The 20,436-nt window shown below is 41.2% G+C and overlaps 1 protein-coding gene across 1 annotated transcript in view; it reads right to left on the minus strand.

Annotated features, from left to right (window-relative positions):
• Positions 1-20,436, minus strand: part of PDLIM4 (PDZ and LIM domain 4) — a 63,479-nt gene that overhangs the window by 24,845 nt on the left and 18,198 nt on the right. Inside the window, exon 3 of the mRNA XM_033140060.1 lies at positions 14,205-14,289. Coding sequence (XP_032995951.1) covers positions 14,205-14,289 — 85 coding nt within the window. The remainder of the gene's footprint in view (positions 1-14,204; positions 14,290-20,436) is intronic.

Below are 20,436 nucleotides of genomic sequence, written 5' to 3' on the forward strand. Positions count from 1 at the left end.
GGAATGGAACAACCAAAGTCAGGTCATGGGCTTTTCAATAAATATATATAAATCTTTTCTTCCCAAAACATGTTTAAAGATACTAGTATATACAGTTCATTCCCCACCCGCATGAAGTTGAAAGGCAACCAATAATTTCTCCTATTTGCTCTGCTCTTCTGTTGTTTCTGACAGGAAGCCAGCCTTTGCCTTGCACCGGTAATAACAAAAGTCTTTTTAAAATTCTGTTCTTTGCCTAGTACTTTATTTTTTTAGACAAATCTGTGCCACATCTCTAGTGAAAGAACTGTCTAGAAAGAAAAGTCATTCTTCTGTGCTTAAACAATTGTGCTCTGTTACTGTGCCTCATATATCTTCAGTACTCAAATTCCTGCTAAGAAAACTCCAGTACAATTGTAGCATAGGATACAAATCTACCAAATGCTACTCCTCCCTAACCATCATTAACTTCAGTAGGGCTTGTGTGGTTGTAATGCTTAATGAACTGTGATTTAAAAAGGCAAAATAGGTTTCACAAGCTTAGAAGTAGGATGGTGGATGATTGGAAGATTTAAACTGATATCCTTTTCAGTTAAAATTATTTATTAAAATAAACTGCATTAAAATCTTTTGCAAACAAGTTGTAATAATATTCATATTATATTTTTCTATTTTGTACATCCCAGTGGTTAAAATTATTTTTGATAAATGATATTTCATTTTCAAGGAATAAAACAGTTGGAAAATAAGTTTAGAATGATTTTAGAATAAACCTAGATGGTTACAGAACAATACATCTTATGTCCAAAGATAACTATTAATTATCTTTGAATTAATAAATACCGCAACTAATGTAAAAGTTTGCTCTAAATAGTTTTGCAGAACACTTTCTATGGAAGAGAATGAAGGCCTTCCCATCCCTTTAATCACTGACTGGAATCCAAAAATGGTAAGAATCATGATAGTAATTCAAGATTGCTTAGGTCAGGCATAGGCAAACTCGGCCCTCCAGATGTTTTGGGACTACAATTCCCACCATCCCTGACCACTGGTCCTGTTAGCTAGGGATGATGGGAGTTGTAGGCCAAAAACATCTGGAGGGCCAAGTTTGCCTATACCTGGCTTAGGTTCTGCAACCATGCTGAATAAGAGAATATCTCCTAAACTGTCCCTCCTACTCAACTCCAGGTACTCAGTGATATCAGGAATGTTACAGGATCCAAGCAAGCAGGCCTGCACTCATATGTAACTTTCCAAATGCACAGAGTTGTGCCAAATACTGCATTCCTTGCAAGCACTACACTGGGTGTGGTCTGGTTATCCTCTGAAAGATGGGACATGACATGCGAAGTCACACCGAAGACACCAGACAAACGAAACAGTAACTTTTCCAATGCTGTACTTTCAACATTTATTTACCAACAGAACATTTAAACTTGGGTGCAACTTTCATGTCACCAGGATGCTTCAGAGGTTTGTTCCTGCATTGAAATGGTTCTAACAATCATCAGTCCATAAACGGCAAGAGCTACCTACCAGTATATAAGAGTTTTAGGAGGAGATGAAGGCAGTGGTGATCTAGGCCTAACCTAAGGTTACCAGACGTCCCCGTTTCACGGGGACAGTCCCCGGATTTACAAATCAGTCCCCTGACAAAATCCATCTATTTAGTAGGAAGTTGAAAAGTGTCCCTGGATTCATTGAAAAAAATATGGTAACCTTAGCCTAACCTCCACTCCCACTGAAGACCTGCAGAACATTCTGCTGCCACCTACAGTCATTGCCTTCTCCACATACATGTAATGCTTTTATACTGACCAACTGCCTCTGTATTGTCAGATGATTAGAGCCAGCAGGGTAAGTCACCCACCTCAGACAGAGGAAGTGCAAGAGGTAGTGGCCAGCAGCACCACCTCTCCTACCACTGCCAGAGCGCCCCCTCTCACTGGTGAGAGGAAGGTGTTCTGGTATGCCGTGTTGCCTCTCGTCTTCCCCTCCCCGGGGTGGGAAAGAGCAGCGGCAACGCCTTGCGGGGCAGAAGTGGTGGGGGCAGGGTGAGGCAGTGTGGGGGACAAGGGGACATATTTCCATTACACCTCAGGTGGTAAAGCAGGAAGGGGTGCCCCTGTAGGTGGGATTCCTCTGAGGTTCAAATTTGGCCATTAAACCTTTAGTTACTGGTCCCTCTATATGGTATCACACCACCAACGTCAGTGCCTAGTTCTAGATATTTAGTTTTCAGTTTTATAAGGACTTTCCTATTCCATTTCTGTTCAACTGTTTTCATTCTCCTTATACTTCACTGAGTATATATCATTTAGTATATATTTAAACACAAGCACTTTCTATTGTGTTTACTAGCACAAAAAAAATCTGACAACTGCTAGACTGAAATGGCTGAGTTACAAAGATCATTTGTGGCCTTGTTTGCTTGTGGGCCTGATGGTCAGTTCCTAAGAGATAATAAATTCTGTAGTCATATTAAATGAAACTGAATATAGAATTAATTTCTTAAAATCTGCATGTTCATCTTTTGCTGAAAAAGTTGTTTTAATTATATTTTTTCTTCCTTTACCAAGATTGCATGGAATATCATAGACAACAAGCAGTTTTTATTCAGAATTCAACTATGAATCTGGAATAATGAAAAATCTCTATATTCATATTGATAAAGTTTTAAAATTATGGTGTGAGGAACCTAAAGTTCTAAACTAGATTGTGTCAAACAGTCAGGGAAGATAATAGAGTGGTCTAAATGTTAGCTTTCAAGTTTGTATATGATCCTGTTTTAAAAATAAACCACCTCTGTTTTTACTAGACATTTATTTGCATTTTCCTAGGTCCATGACATACATTATACTAATGTTTTACTGCAAATGACTCTTTGACTCCAGGTGGTGGTAGTTTTTTTTTTTTAAAGTCTTAAAATACATTAATTAAAATGCAACCTATGAATATATGCTAACCTTAATCATTGGATATTTGAAATAATAATTTAAAATGCATAACTAGTAAATAATCATTTGATTTTTATGTAGAGCCTACTGTGAGAAACAGCTTTTCTTATCTGGGACACAGGACAAATTACCCTTTTATATGATGAAAAACAGTTTTTTTTCCAAATGATTCAGCGCCACATTAAAAAGGGGGGGGTCACAGAATTCCACCCCCCCCCGAAGAACAACCGAAGTATTGCACTGTGATCAGAATTATTTACCTACAAATATTGGTTGCTTGGTTACAAATGGAGCTGCATGAAAATGGTAACAAATGACTACACAGTGCTTAATTCACAGGAAGTGACTATGTGGAAAACAGAGAAACATTATTAACCAAGGCCATCATTATGTTTCCCATGGGCTTTGGCCACATAGGTAAAGCACAGCAAAACAACTGTAGCAATTTTAGCAACAGAAAGCATACTAAACTCTTCTCCCCAAATCTATTTGCAAGTAGCACATTTGCCTACAATTCTAGGCCAGTAACACTTGATGAAGTGGCACAGCCATAACCACATCCACAGCCCTGCCTACTTATTGCAGCCAGGGCAAGGGGTATGGAAGCCAGGAAAAAGAACTGACTGTGAAGACATTTCAGATGGAAACAAGTCTTTCCTGATCTAAATGCTGCATTTTTTACATATACTGTAATTATTTGGGCATTAAGATGGTTGATTTGAGAGAAACTGTTGTATAGATATCAGTTGTAGCAGATAAAAAAATTGGTTGACAGCTTATACAAATTCACTGTAATGTAACTGAAAATCTGACATTCATGAGATTCAGCCACTCCAGTTTCCTCATCTGGAAAAACTTGTGATGGTCAACCCCACTGGACCGGGTCTGAAAATAATATAGCGTTGCTGCTTATTATGAAGAATATTCATGGGTTTAGCCAGGATTTTTGTTGGTGGGGGCAGGCCTTTTGTTTGAGGGGGCAGAACGTCAGTTAGCTATGTTTTTTATTTGATTTTTACTGATGGTGGCAGCTGTCCCCCCTTGGCTATGCTCATGAGAATATCTGCTGAAACTCTGGAAATCCTCTAGGAGATATGGATTATTCTAGGACTAGACACCCTGAGGTGCCAACCATGTTAATAATGACAATGACAAGCATCGGTTTGCGAGAGCCAGCAAACCATTGCTATTGATGCTACTGCTGTAACCCACGGAGTAGTTCAGTGCTCACTCAACCCTCATCCCCTCTTATTTGTGATCATGGTGGCAGCAGCTGCATTTTAACCCAAGAAATGGAAACCCAATAACTCCCCCAAAATTTTCAAGTTGGACCCAACAATCTGCTGTTGGATTTTTCCCCATTTATTTTAGCAACATTCCTACTTTTGGTATGTGCTGGTAACAATAGCCATGTGTAGGCATTAAATCTGGGGCAAGGGCAGGAGTCTCACACAAACCCCATTCCCCACATACCGCAGCAGACCAGCTGCTTTTGGGATCTTTGAGTGATTAGCAAAAAGGTCTGAAGATAGATTTTAAGCGCATTTACTTGAATGCACTTAGAAATGCTCCCTGCGATGGCTGTGCTCTTGTAGGAGGTGCCCTGCTGGAGCTGGACTGACTTCTCATTCAACAGAGAGTATCCCTTAAAGCCCCAAAGAGCCATGTTCCCCAGGAGCAAAAGACTCATTGGAAGCAGGGAACCTGGAATTCTGAGAAAACCAGTTGCAGCTGGGCCTGGGTAGGGTCTGGGTGACAACAGTTGCAGACTTGTTAGCTGCTGGATCAGTAAAAGACCTTAGCTCAGTGCAACCCAGCTTCTTGCTTCTGATGCCTGTCCTAACTGATCCAGTGCTACTGACCTCTGCTAGCACCTTGCTCTTGGAATCTTTACTATACCTTGGGCTGCTGTGCTGTGTTTGACTTTGGCATTGTCTCACAACTCTGCAGTTACATCTTGCCCACTTTTAAACTGTTTCACTCTACTTGGCTTTGGCTTCTTCTTAAGGCCCTCTGTTTCTGGGTTGCCCTGATACTGATACTAGACTGCTTCCTCAATCCTCTGGAGTTGGCTAGCCACCTGTACAGTACTGGATATCTAGCTTCTCCCTTGCCTCCTGCACAGAGACCAAAACAAGACTAAACCAAGGAATTCAGCTCAACTCACTTTAAAACTCTCTTGCGGCTTGTGGAAGTTGTGGGGCATACATGCCCCCAACCATTTCCCCATTTAACTCTTCATGGCTCATATGATGCTCAAATATAGCAAAACAATGAGATGTGGGTTGTGATGCAAAAGCTGAATAGCCTAGTTAGTTAGAGTGTAGTGCTGATAATGCCAAGATTGCAGAACTGATCCCCATGTGGGACACCTGCATATTCCTATATTGCAGGGAGTTGGGCTAGACTAGATGATCCTCGGGGTCTCTTCCAACACTACAGTTCTATGATTCTATTGACATTACACAAATAAAACTTTCCTTATAGCGTCAACAGGCTAAGCTATATAACTGAGATTAATTTAGTGGTCTTACAAGTACTAGCAAGAACATAATTATATTATACTATTTATCCTGCTTTGATGCAATATTTAATGTGATTTGCCACCTTTATGAAGAAGCAAGAAACTGTTAATCTTTTTTGTTGCCATTTTTTCACTCTAACAATTTGATCTGAAGGAATTATTTGTCTCCAAAATAGTAATGCCATTGAATGGTTGTGGTATTGGGGGTGGGGTGGGGTGGGGTGGGGAGAGAACCCTGTACAAATTCCTTCCATTCATGGTTGATTTGAATAACAGTAGCTGTAATGCTTCTGCATGTTTCTACCATTAAATCAGCCCTCAGTCAAGCCTGCAGTTCCCGTGTGATTGGGAATCTAGGACTGTGCCAGGGTATTATCTCATATTTTGTTTTCTCAAAAGTATGAAAACTATTTTTTCTCTCTGGTGATGCATTTAACTGAATTCATTTGAAGATTTTATGCAGTATATGCTGTTTTTGTTTGATACTGTATAATTCCCGAAAAGATTCATTTACAGTACTGCACCCCCCACCCCAGCTTGTATCTTATAGAAAGGTCAATATAACTAAGAAAACTACCGTATATTTGCCCAGGAGGACGGGACAGTTATATCTCAATTCATGCTGGCAATAATATTGTTTCCTAAGAGACTTGGGGCCGGTGCTTCAGGACAGTTTCCTTGAAATGGGACAGCACTTAAGACTTAGATTATCTTCATTATTTTATTTACAATTATATAGGTAGAATGTAGTAGAAATGAATAGACACTTGCAACACGTAGCACATCCACTGATCCTGCCTTAGATTTCCAGAGAGGCAACTCCAACTAATAATAATAATTATTTGATCTATATACTGCACTTTATCAAAATATCCCAGGGAGGTGTACAACATTAAGAACACATTTTACAGAGCACTAATAAATAAATAAATAAACAAATAAAAAAAATAAAACAATTGTGTTTAGCCAGTCCATGTCACCAAGCCATTCCAAGGTGGCTCTGTTGAAATCTATTTAAATATAATTTCCTTCTCCTTACTGTCTCCCACTGTCCTATCTAGTTGTTCAATGAGTTTTTGCAGGGTCCCAAAGCACCCTAAAATCCCCTAAAGTTGTTAGAAGCAGCAGCAGCAGCAGCATATCCAGTAAGTTGCCTGTCACTTCCTTATTGACAAGGGCTTCTGCAGCACTTGGAAACCTCAGTATGTTGTTTTTCCTGCTGCTTCATGCATTGGCTCCCCTTAGGAACAATCAGGAGAGATCATATCTCTCCATCAGCAGTTGGAGACAGCTGATGCCAACCAAAGGAGAGAACAAGCATTCAGAGGCACCCAAAGGGACACTGAACAGCAACTTTTAAATAGCACAATTCAATGTAATTTAAGGTCACTGCTTTGTAAAGTGAAATGAGTAAACACGCCGGTGCTTTGTGAAATGAATTTAATTAAGTGGGTGGGGGAGGTACAGGGTGCTTATAGCTCAGAAGTAAGTTGAAATGAAATTAATTGTGTGAGTGAGTAAGAGGGAAGGCAGCTTCCAGCTCAGAATTGAAGGAAGTGGAATTAAAATAATTGTTTGGGGACGCTCGTAGTTCAGTGGCTGGTGCTTTCTTATGGTTGAATTTAATATTTTAATGTTAGTAATGAATAATGAACAAAGTGTATCCTGTGAGGCCTTATGGTTGCAAAGAAGCTATGGATGATATTCAGTGCTAGGCCTAGTCAGAGTAGACCCATTGAAGTTAGTGGGCACAAATGACTTAGGTTTATTGACCTAACGTCAACATTCTCCAACTGTCAGTGCAAAGGTTGTTGCGCTAGCATAAGGACAAAAATAAAGAGTGCAAAATATGGAATGCAGTGCAGCGATTGCGCTAGTGGAGGTTTGTTGTGTGACGTTTTGCTCAACAGGAAGTATTGGTTGTGCGATCAGACACAAGGACCATGCTGACTTCTTGTGCCTTTTCTTCCACAAGCCATTCTGCTAGTGCAAGCCATTCCAGCGTAAATAGTACACTAAGTGACTTTAATTAGTGTGTTGTTGAATTCCTCTAATTAAGTTTAATAGGTCTACTCTGAGTAGGACTTAGTTGAATACAACCCATATAGTGCAGGGCTGGAAGTATAAACACCTACCATCTGCTACTCAGTGGACTGAAAATTTCATTGTCCTTTCTATGTTTATAGTCACCAATCTTGTTTAGATATCTTTTTGGACATATGGACTGTCTATACATTTACGTTACCACTGGTGGAATATTCTTATTGTCAATGTCAGCTGGCAATGAATTTTTAAAATCTCCCCTCTCTCCTGTTATATTTGCAAAATAGGTGAGGAATAAGAAGAATGCGTCAGTGGTTGAAATAAAGTTCATTTTAAAAAATGGCTATGGCCATGCATACTTATATGTGGGCCCTAGAGAGCTGACCTGAGGTCTATGTAGATCTTGGGCTCAAAAAGGTTAGCTGCTCCTAGTGTACGCAGTAGTTAGGCAGTCCTGTCACCCATGCTGGCCCACATACTATGTAGTGCAGTGGTTCCTAGTTGCAGGGTTGGCGTAACCCACCCGGGGGGTCTGTGGAACCATTCACATAACAAAAACTACATAGAGATATTAATATTTTCAAAAGTAGGGGGTAGGCTTAGCTTTTGAAAAACAAGGGTACTTAGCTGATTGGGAGCCACTGATGTAGTGTTATGAGTTTAGGCAGGGAGAAATAGGCTGTATACTAAGACCCTTCTAAGCCCTGGATCCAGCAGGTGTTAAAATACATGCTAGGCTAGCTTCCTGGTAAGGCGATCACCTGGGTGATGGGCTATTAGGAGGAACAAAGGGGCTCTGTGTGAGATGATGGCAGTTGGGTGGAGCCCCTCTCCCAGCTTGCAAACAGGTAGAAAGACAAAGGTAGAGTTGAGACCAGAGTCTGGAGTGATATGAACTAGAGGAAAAGCAAGCTGGAGAAAGTGTGGGAGCAATGTTTGATTTCTGTTTGAATCCAAGACTGCAGCTATGGGAGAAACAAGACTGTTTGGGGTGTTAATGCTGTGAACCCCTCCATGATAGGCTCAGGTTGTATCCGTGTGTAAATATACCATATGTCATAAAGATGCCACAGTCTCTTTACTATTTCTCATTCCAAAGGAAACACAAACCCCTGGAACTCCTGGAATCTCACACCACTCGGAGATTGGGGTGGATCTTCTCTATACCACGACTATAAAGTGTATCCCCAAAGGGACCACCACCACTTCCATATCATGGGAGCATTTCCACATCAGCTAATACTGAAACTCGACTCCAGCAACAAAGGTTGCCAGAACAGAACACTCCATACAGATGGGACATTCTCATTCCAATTGTCAGCTAATAAGAGAAATCTGTTGCAAAGCGCCTTAGTCAAGACATGTGCATGACAATGACAATTAACCTCTATACCTTACTCCAAATTAACTGCAATGAAAAATATGAAAAGTCTGCTATCGCTGGGAAGTGAACAAAAAGAATAACCAAGGAAGCAATCCTGAGTAAAAGTCCATTTGTGATGGCCTGGGATTCGGACTTGGATGCTGAACCTGAGGGATCCCAGCCTGCACAGGATTCCCCAAATCCAGAACCAGCAGAGCCGGGGCTAGGGCTTGAGTCTGAAGTGTCCTCACCTGTGCTGGATCCTCAGGTGCAGGCCTCTGCTGAGTCTGCTCTGGCTCCTGATGGGATGGAGGACCCATTGCCTGCAGGTGCTCCACTCTCAGCCCCGTCAGAGGAAGCTGAGACTGTCCCTGGGTCTGGTAACCCACCAGCCTCTCCAGAGCTGCAGAGGCGAAGGGCAGAGAGGTGAAGGGAACTAAGTTCCTGCAGGAAGAGTGCTCGCCTCCAGGCCAGGAGAGGTGAGTCACCAGAGGATCGGGGCTGCCCTATGCCTCGGGGCAGATAAAAGCCGGCCAGCCCCAGCCCCAAGTTGCGTGAGCAACACAGTTGCTACTGTGTGCCTGATCTGTACCTTGCCCTGCTTCCTGCCTTGCTCCCTACTGGACTGACCCCCTGTTGGACTGCTAAACCTTGGACTGGACTCTGACCCTGCTTCTTGGATGAACCCCTGGTGTGTCCCTGACCTCTGACTACCCGGCTAGACCCACGGACTGTTACCTGACCCTGTCGCTGCCCCATCCTTGGACTTGGTTGCTTCGCTGGACCCACCACTGTTGCCTGGGACTGCTTACCAAGCCCTGCTCGACCCCGAGTAAGTTTCTGGCCTTCCCACCCAGAGTCCTCAGGGCTGGGCACCCCCGGGGCCAGCACACCATTCACATAATCATATGGGCACATGGTGACCACTTGGAATTGCTGTGCCCACTGATTGTGTGCAGTAACCATCAAGCACAGGAACCGAGCGGATGATGCTGTGGTCTAAACCACAGAGCCTAGGGCTTGCCGATCAGAAGGTCGGCGGTTCGAATCCCTGCGACGGGGTGAGCTCCCATTGCTCGGTTCCTGCTCCTCCCAACTTAGCAGTTCGAAAGCATGTCAAAGTGCAAGTAGATAAATAGGTATCGCTCCAGAGGGGAAGTAAACAGCATTTCCGTGCACTGCTCTGGTTCGCCAGAAGCGGCTTAGTCATGCTGGCCACATGACCCGGAAGCTGTATGCCAGCTCCCTCAGCCAGTAAAGCAAGATGAGCGCCGCAACCCCAGAGTCGTCCACGACTGGACCTAATGTTCGGGTCCCTTTACCTTTGTCACACCCTAGGATGGAATTTTAACTCAAGACAAAAGCAGGCCCCAAATAAGTGGGTGGACCATGGCTCCCCACCCTGAATTCCATCCCATTTAAATACGGATTTAGGGTGGTTTTTTCCAATGTCATGTGTGGCACCTGCAAAGAACTGGGGCATCAGTGTGAACTGAAATAAACCAAATATGCATTGCAGCTTCAAGTGGTAAAGGAAATCATCCCTAAGGTTTTATGAGAAATTCTTTAAAACCAACTATGTTTTAAAGCCTTGCTTTCAAAATACATCTACTACATATGCAACCAATTACAGTTAGCACAGCAGAATGAAACATACGTTAGATGTAGTATTGTAAGTGCTTGCTTTCATATGAAATGCAGGGATAATTAGGCTTGCTCAATTTTCATGAGTGAAGCAGGAATTTGTTTTCAAAATGGTTTAGTGGCGTCTCCCAACCTGCCATTTATTTCAGAAACGTCATGGCTCATTTATAGCTCTCTTTTTTTACTCTATGTTAAGAATAACAACTGAAAACATGCTTTAAGTATTATCTCTAAATGAAACATCTTCGTTGTCTGTCCAAGAGGAAAAACTGGAGCTACATCTATTAAAAAATAATTAATATTTAACTCATTGTTTCATGGTGCTTCTGCTCCACAGGAAATAAACACAGCTAAGTGGCATGTTAGACTAGTAGAATGACACTAATGCTATAATTATTGTCCTGTGGGGACTTCAAAAGGACAAATGAAAAGACACTTATGTGGGTGGAATGACTGCCCCAACAAAAAGTAGCTGTTTATTTCACCGGAAGCCAAGAGTGACGTGTACCAGTACTTTAAGCAAACAAATCTGGGCTCTGTGTGCTGCTTTTGAGACCCCAAGGCCTTTCTGATAAAGCTGTAATCTAGAGGAATGGATAGTTAAATACCAGGTTCCATTGGCTGGTTAGCTTTTTAAATTGTTATCGGGGATCTTTGACCACAGACACCCAAGACTAAATTCACCAAAACCTTTTGATCACTTTTATTTTAGACTGGAAACGAACCAGTTGACTTTGCAGTGAAAGGCTCTGCAATGTATTTTGAAACCCTTTGTCTCCTTGTTCCCGTTTCAGCCTTGTGAATTTCCACAAAGCTAATGCCCATTTTTCAGCAATCTCCCCCACCCACTTCTCCCTAATGACCAGGAATCATCAACTACTGTCAATTAACAAGAACAGAGTCTGACCTCACAGTTTGAAACATGAGTTTCCCATCTATGTTATGCCAGCGAGCTGTCAAATCCAGCACTATGCAAGTGGTCAAGAAAGCAAACATCCATTCTTTTATTAGCACCATGTGGGTGTATTTTGACTACACACACACACACACACACACACACACATATATATATATGACAAAGCACAGAAGAGTTTATACTAATGATTTCCTTTCCTCAGTGGCACACACATTCTTTCTATTTTAGAGGAGAAAAATGGCTGTGTTCGGGTACAGAGGTAGGTGTTGTAGTTTTTAAAGGAGAGTTGTTGTTATTGTTACATTCGTATTCCACATTTCCTCCCTAATTTATCCACACAACCACCCTGGAAGGTAGGTAATGGCTGAGAGACAGTGACGGACTCGGAGTCACCCAGTAAGGTTCAGGGCAGAATGGGGATTTGAATCCTGGTCTCTCAGGACCTAGTCCAACGCTCTTGCCACTGCACCACACTAGGAGCATTTATATATAGTGGTTTAGAATTCTGAAAGCACTTTACACACATGATTACAACAACCCTGCAGGGTAGGTCAGTATGATCATCTCTGTATTGCAAAATATGGAGGTTGGCTGACAATATAGTGGCTTTCCTAAATCCATGGCAGAAGCAACACACTCCTTGGTTTACAGCTCAGTCTGTTATAGCGCAATCCTGTGTGTGCCTGTTGAGAACAAAGTGTCACTTAGCTCAGTCAGATCACCTAATATTCTTCAGTAGGAATTCTTGAGGGATTTGATGCTTACAAGTTTCTATCTGGAAAGACCTGATCCACACCTCTAGTATTCTGGGAACATTTTTTTTAATTTTTAGATTGTTAAAAATAATGCAGAAATTGAATGCAGTTATGGGTAAAAATGTGATAAGGACCAGAAGTGGACAGACTTTCCTGTGCCTGCTTTATAACCAGCCTTTGTTCCCCCCACCCCAGGGTGTTACTGAAATCTGTCTGATGGATTAACTCCCATAAATCCAGAGATTTACCGTCCTCACCATCTCTGCTGTTCCCCTCCCTTCCTCATTTCAGATTGTGCTGGCTCCACATATGAAGTCATTGTACATATCACCAAAATACTAAGAGGAATATGTAAACTGAAAAGCAAGGAATGTAATGACTTAAAGCACACACACACACACACACACACACACACACACACACACACACACACCCCAATGTACGCAACATCATTCAACACCTTGTACTTGGCGCCAGATTTAGGTTTGATGGGGCCCTAAGCTACTGAAGGTAATGGGACCCTTTATATGTCCTGCTGTCCTTTGTCAACAACATTGTCACTGTTTTATTGTGTTGAATATATGCTATATGGTAATTTATGGACCTAATAGGTATCTAAAGCCCATGTTTCCATGCAACCAGCCCATGCAGAATGTGGGCACTCTATATATAGAAATGAGCAAACCAGTGATACTTTAGGGAGCAGGCTAGCAGGCGGGGCCCATTACTTACATCATAGGAGCCTACACAACACAAAACACTGTTGCTGTATTTAGGTTTTGTTTTATTTGTTTTTTATCTTATATTTTGGAAATGTACATCCAGGTTTTTTCCCCTTTAATTTTTTTTGGGGGGGGCGCGCAAGAGAGTGGGGCCCTAAACTATAGCTTGTTTAGCTTATAATAAATCCGGCACTGCTTGTACTTAATGGCCATCTGTTTTAGTGACTAACCCTCTCTCTCTATTGATTCCCTTGTGCATTTGGTCAGCAGGAGCTCATTTAACTGAGTGGCAAAAGATGTTAAAATGATGTTTGTGCACTTGGGCTTTTGGTATTCTACTGTAGCTCTGTTCTGGCAGAAGTGTTGAGCTGCTTTGGCTAAAGTGACACTGAAGCCAAACTTCCTACTCAGTCGAATTTCCTATCAGACATTCATAGCACAAGATGTACCGGTACTCAGAACCCCATATCGACACTATCAATCAAATTCTCCAGTAATCCAGGAACTACAGTGAAAAAGTGAAAACTGTTAAAGAACAAAGCATTTCTTATCACCACCATTTCCTATGCAGGTGGAGGTGGATTAATTTCAGCTGTCACTCTAGCCACCACAACATCTTTAAATGACACTTTGCTTCTCATGTTAAATCACCAAAGATTTGACTTTATATGTGTGCACGCACACCCCAGTGGTGCTGAAAAAGAGAACTGATAGTATGCCAGGCAAGTTTGTCTTGGGCAGAACTACAAAGACAAGGTGCCACAATGGAAAAGACCCTGCCTCCCCTTGCTGCCCACCTCACTTCAGCCAGAGGCCTGGTGGAGAGCCTCATAGAACAATGTACCATTAGTCACTGAACTGATTGTGTGTTGTGACATGTGCTTGAGAGAACCACGAATTGATACCAATCACACTTCATGAGAAAAGCAAGATTTTTAGCTCAGTGTGGCATGGTAGCTAAGCCAAGGTTTGCAGTGAACATGTTTTCAACTCCCTTTCCCTGTTAGGGCAAGGATTTCTGCTTGTGCAAGAGGACTGCTACTGCACACTCCCCAAGGAGGAATCCAAAACAGAACCCAGAGCAGGGTGGGCAGAATCCTGTTCCACAAGTACAACCCCTTGTCACTTGGCACTATATGGGATACATGTGAAAGCACTTTGTACATTTAAAATGTTATCTTTTAAATTTTCATCTTGTTTGTTTGTTTGTTTGTTTGTTGATCAGGTAATTGGTGAAAGGAAGTGGCCGCCTCTATCTTATAAAATGGCACAGATAGTATAGTGTCAAAAGGGTCACATACCTGTGGCTCTGGCTCTACATTGACTCGATAAGCTTGTGCTTTTCCATCTTCTAATATATTAGGGGGCCAAGCCTTGCTTTCAGCTCTGCAATAAGAAATACAAAGTCATATATTTATACAGTATAACTTATATATTTATATAATAATACAGCTTGTTACTTTGCAGTAAACTTGAAGTTGAGCAGAGTTAAGATATTGGTGTTCTTCTAATGAAAATATATATACACCCAAGAGTCAAATCAATAGCCTGGAAGAGACTGGCCCAGTTTACATGCTGTAGTAAGCCATAGAATGGTTTGCTGTGAATAGCTCCTGCTTCATTTCCCCCCCCTAGTGTGAGCAGGAATTGAAATACCCAGAACAGAACCATAATACAACAAACACCAATCACATAGATGTATGATCATGGGCAGCTGCCCTATTCCCCTACCTAGGCTGCTGCCCACGGAACTCTAGCTTTTGCTGAGAAACTGATACAAAGGGTTGGTGAACCACTGAGAAGAACATGGGAAGGGGTATGTGGCAGGGGGTGGACAGATGGATTAATAGAAATTGCCCGGATTTTGAGATCTTTGGGGGAGGCCCTTCTTGGCCCTGCCATCCTCACAGGCAAGCTTGGTAGGGACGCAGGAGGGGGCCTTCTTGGTGGCAGCTCCCAGACTTTGGAACTCCCTGTCATGAAAGGGCTGGTGCAATGCTTTGTGTTGTAAATACTTGTGTGGTTTTATGTATATGGTTTTAATTCTATCAGTGTTTAACTTTTAGTGGTTCTTGTCTTTATTTGTAAGCTATCTTGTGTCCTGTCAGGGGAAAAGGCAGGGTATAAATATATGTAATAATAATAATAATAATAATAAATAAATAAATAAATAACTAAATAAATACTGTAATAATTGCCTCCTTTCCCATTCTGCTGATGGAAGTCACTGCTGGATCAAAGAGCTTTATCTCAGACTTCTGCCAACATAACCCCCCAAGCCTTTCCTGAATTCAGGGGGATGAGTAGGAAATGAGGAACATTGAAAACTGGGTGGAGGCACCTCCCACCCACCTCCTTCTATTGGCACTTGTCTGGATCCAAGCCTCTGTATTTCTCATTTTGGCAATGAAAGTGAATCTAGGGGGAAAACTGGAATCTTTCTGTGTATAACGTGTAACTTTCCATTCAGCCTTTGGAAAATATGGATCTTCTTGTTCCTGGTAGGTACAGCTTTACTATTGTAGCCCATAATCTTTTCTTTAGATTTCAGTCCCAATCTGCCCAACACTACAGTTGTATTTAACATGAATCGATGGCATTTATAAAGCAGAAAGGTTGTAGGACACATGTGCAACTTAAGCAAGGAAATTTTACCTAGGGGCTTCTATTTCAAAACTAATGTGATTTTTGCTTTAGCGTAAGAACTTTGAAAAATGCTGAGTCTAACAGAAGAGCCACTGAAACCCAGGGTTTTGATGCTTTAAGCACCTCTTGAGTGAAGCCTAACACAGCTGAATTTTCACTTACGTATCTTATTGAATTTTCACTTACGTATCTTATTACGTATCCGTATAGTTAAAGCTATGGTTTTCCCAGTAGTAATGTACGGAAGTGAGAGCTGGACCATAAAGAAGGCTGATCGCCGAAGAATTGATGCTTTTGAATTATGGTGCTGGAGGAGACTCTTGAGAGTCCCATGGACTGCAAGAAGATCAAACCTATCCATTCTCAAGGAAATCGGCCCTGAGTGCTCACTAGAAGGACAGATCCTGAAGTTGAGGCTCCAGTACTTTGGCCACCTCATGAGAAGAGAAGACTCCCTGGAAAAGACCCTGATGTTGGGAAAGATGGAGGGCACAAGGAGAAGGGGACGACAAAGGATGAGATGGTTGGACAGTATTCTCGAAGCTACTAACATGAGTTTGGCCAAACTGCGGGAGGCAGTGAATGATAGGCGTGCCTGGCGTGCTCTGGTCCATGGGGTCACGAAGAGTCGGACACGACTGAACGACTGAACAACAACAACAACATCTTATTGAACAGAAACCTCCCAAGTGCTTTATCATTGTTGGCATGTAAAACTGAAATGATCAGTTGCAAGTTGCTGTTTTGGTTTCAGCCAGCATTTGCAAAAAGAAAGTGTCCTTGTAGGTGTAGGTAAGCAAGTGTGTGTGTGTGTGTGTGTAACTTTCTACTTTTAGACTGGCAGTATGTATATATTTCCATCCATTCATTTGATCTTGCTCAAATGTAATGCTAAACTATGGTTCAGTGTCATATGTACAACCCTTGGTCTAGTGCCCTCCTTCCTCTCTGGTGCAGCCATGAGGAGGTAAGAAGCTTTCACTTCCATTTTCAATTACTTGTGATTTATAGCTAGGCATGAACCTGAAGACATGATATGGGGTCACGAAGAGTCGGACACAACTAAACAACAACAAATGGTTTAGAAATGCAAACCAGGATCATAAACCAGGATCCCTAAACCATAGCTAAAACTAACCAGTTTGTCTAGAATGTGGAACACAGAAACACCCAGCTTGTTTACCCCCAAATTAAGTCCATGGTTTCAGGCTACATCAGAATGAGCCCAATTAGTTTGATATTTGCTTGTGGCAAGAATCAGCATTTGTGTTCTGATTGCAATCAAATGGCAAGTGGTTTTTTAAATAATCAAAATCCCTAAATAAATCTTGCTAGTAAGCAGAACAGGAAATAAGACACAATGAAAGATACAATGAAACACACAAATAAACTCTTCCACAGCTGCATGAAGAATTTATGCCCATAACTGAGTTCTAAACAGACATACAGTATTTGGAAGCAAGTTCTACTGTGATCAAGGAGAACTTCAAATAAATGTAGCCAGTAAATGTATTCAGAATTAGGTTTAAAGCCAGAACAGCAGATATATTATGGGTATTATAGAAATTTAGATTTTGGGCTTGCAAAAAATCTGTACAGCTGTGAATGTTACTGCCAGGGCCAAAGCTGACACATTTTCTCCCCACCAAAGTTTCTACTTAGAAACACTGGAAAACAATCTGATTCAGTGGTAGGCCTATACAAAAATGCCCAAGGAAAGCAAGGACAATGCTTCTGAGTTTCATTTTTGGCCATGCAGCTGTCTGAAACAAACTGCAGTGAGACAATTCTTCATCTCAGTTTGATTGTAAAGTTCTTGGTAAAAATATTACTGATTTACAGCACTGTGGAAAAAAGCACTGGAGAACAACCATGAAAGTTCTTCCAACCAGACACTTCTGAATCACCAGAAAAATGCATTACTTCAGCTTAATTCTATTCCATCATGAGGTCTGGCTGTTGGCAACTGCACATCATTGGGGCTCGACACTGGACATGTATCTCTTTTTCGCCTAATAATAGGTTTTAATTAAAATGGTTGATTGATAGCTGCCTATATTGCCCTTGGACCATTAGTTGCATACTTCACACACACACACACACAAACACGCACACGTTTATTTGAGGAGTTACAAGAAGAAAATTGTGTGATTCACTTTTTCAATGGCACCTTCTTTGGAAACTTGAGATTGTCATGCATAGTAACACTTTCCATACTCGGCACAGAACAAATATATATAGGGCATCACTGTCAAAGGAGCCTTGCTTTATACCCAAATGTGCTGCAAACACACTGTCTAAATTAATGGATTGGGCCTGTGGTTTTCAGCTGGCATGAAGTGGAATTGGCTCCTGCCTCCTGTGCTCCTTCTGCGAGGAAGTGGGTTGGCAAGGGCACACAGCACACAGTGTGGCATTCCCTCTACTCATCCCAGTGACAAATCACTGCCCTCACATACTGCACTCCTTCTGCGCACTACACATCATTATTATGTGACCACTGTGCTCAGTAGTACCCTTCAGAGTTTCAGCCTAAGGAAACTTGGAAGGTCAATTCCTAAACCCATATTGTTTCAATTCTCTGCGTTATATCATGCATTCTTTACTGGTTTGGAATGCTTTTCTTTACTTACTGAAGAAAACAGCTTCAGTTGTCCATAAAGCTGACATGCAAGAAGAATTATTAAAGAAAATGTTTTCTTAACGTCTCCTCTGAATGCATCATTAACAGCTATCTGAAGAAGTGTGCATGCACACGAAAGCTCATACCAATAACAAACTTAGTTGGTCTCTAAGGTGCTACTGGAAGAAATTTTGTTGCTGTTGTTTGTTTGTTTGTTTGTTTGTTTGTTTGTTTGTTTCAGCTAAACAGCAAATATCTTTACATCACATTTCTGTGAACCAGAATTCATAGAGAACCGTGTTAGAAAACTTTCCTTAAACATCTGCTATAAACTTGGCATTTTAGTCTCTTTTGGCCACATCAGAGTAATAAATGAAACCATGTTCTACGCTGGCTCAAAGAAGACACGGAAGCAAATAAGTTGATTTATAGCCTCAATTGCTCTGCTAAAACTTCACCTACCCCCATCACTTACTTTCTCCCACATAAAATGGTTGATGTGTGCTACTCCTAGCTCACCTTACTACTGTATTGCCTTGACTTCTTGCCCCTGCGTCTAAAAGAACTTTAGACCTACCATCTGCTAGCTTTCATGGTGATGTCTAGGTAATTCCTCATCTACGTCAGTAACCACAAATGAATCACTTCCATAAGCTGGCTGTGTTTGGAACTGGTCAGAATTTTCCACTGCCTCATATTTTAACAAATGGGCTACTGTCTTACCCTTATTCAGTCAACACAGTAGTCTCTCATATCTATGGCTTAATCCTTATGCTTTGAAGTCAGTGGGTGTTCTACCTGTGGCCGCTTCACACATTCAGATGTACACCAAGGATGCCTTTAAGTGTATACCTTTAAATATAATGTATTAATACAGCAGGTCTCTTAGATTTGTTAGTCTGAAGTCTGTTTTATGCTTGTATTCTCCCTGCAGTGCTGTTCTCATTATTCCTAACTTTTTTGTTTATAGTTTCATTTACGCTTAAATGAATGTGTGTTTGGGTCAAGAGAGAGAGAGCTTCTCTGAGAATCCTTGAAGAGCAGAATATATGAATAAATAAAATCAAATTTTATCATATGGGAATATATCAAAATGATAACTAAGGCACACTTCTGAAATTAGAACAATGATTCTGGTGTCTAACCCAGCCACTGTTCAAAACTAAAATCCTTATTTTACTGGTAACATGGAAATATTCTGTCACACTGCTATTTTTCCTACTGAATTTTCCAATGGGATTGAAAGGGCATTGGCTGAACATAGTATGAAGAGGGGCTGCGGGGGAGGGGGGATATCATAATGGGAATAATTCATTTAATGAAGGATAGTGGATGGAAAAACAATTGCCAGAGGATGAAAGATGTTCATTGAGACATGTCCTTTCTCTTGACACAACCATTAATCACATGGCCATAGCTGGGCATCCATGGAACCTTATTTGGCAAAGAGTGAGCAGCAACAAATTCCATGAGGATTCACTCAGCATATATAAAGAGAAACAAAATCATAAACAACTAGGCTATTTGAATTGGTCTACAGAAGTCCTCCCTGCGCTTTTTCTTAACTCTCACTAAATGGAAAATAAGGAAAGTGTTTTTTTTATTATTATTACACTTCTCTTCTCCCGCCTGTCTGGTAGAAAATAAATTAAGAAAACAAAGTAGAACATGTCAAGGACACAAACAGGAAAGCAGTAACATAATTCATTGATAGGAATGCATGTGTGTGAAAACACAGTGTCTCAAAACGACAGGAACTACTTATCCAAACTATTAAGAACAGCCAACCTCCCTGTCTGTGTTTTCTTATAAGTTTAGCTTAAATCCAAACCTAAAGGCTACATACGCAATCAGTGAAAATCTTAGTACCAGCTAAGCTATCCTAATACATGCCAGCTGAGAATTTGACCTACAGGACTGGCCTTTTTTAAAAAACAACAATATATAATCATCCTTCCAACCTGAAGGAAAACCAAAGCATCATACTTCCAATTTGCACTGGAACTTAATATCTCAAATCTCATTGAAGTCCCCCAAGTCTGCCAGTGTAAGAAATAACGGAATTTTCAAAATATAAAATGAGAAGCTATGATATCTGTTTTCTGAAGTACTAAGAAGAACAACATACTTCATTAAGAGGCATCCACTAGGTTCCAGAAGGCTATTATATTAAAACATAAACAGGAATCCTTTAAAAATCATTTTTTGAATCACAGAATATAAATGACAGCTAACAGTTAATGCTCTTAAGACAGTAGCACCCA

Source organism: Lacerta agilis, chromosome 2 (assembly GCF_009819535.1).
Source record: "Lacerta agilis isolate rLacAgi1 chromosome 2, rLacAgi1.pri, whole genome shotgun sequence".
NCBI lineage: Eukaryota > Metazoa > Chordata > Lepidosauria > Squamata > Lacertidae > Lacerta > Lacerta agilis.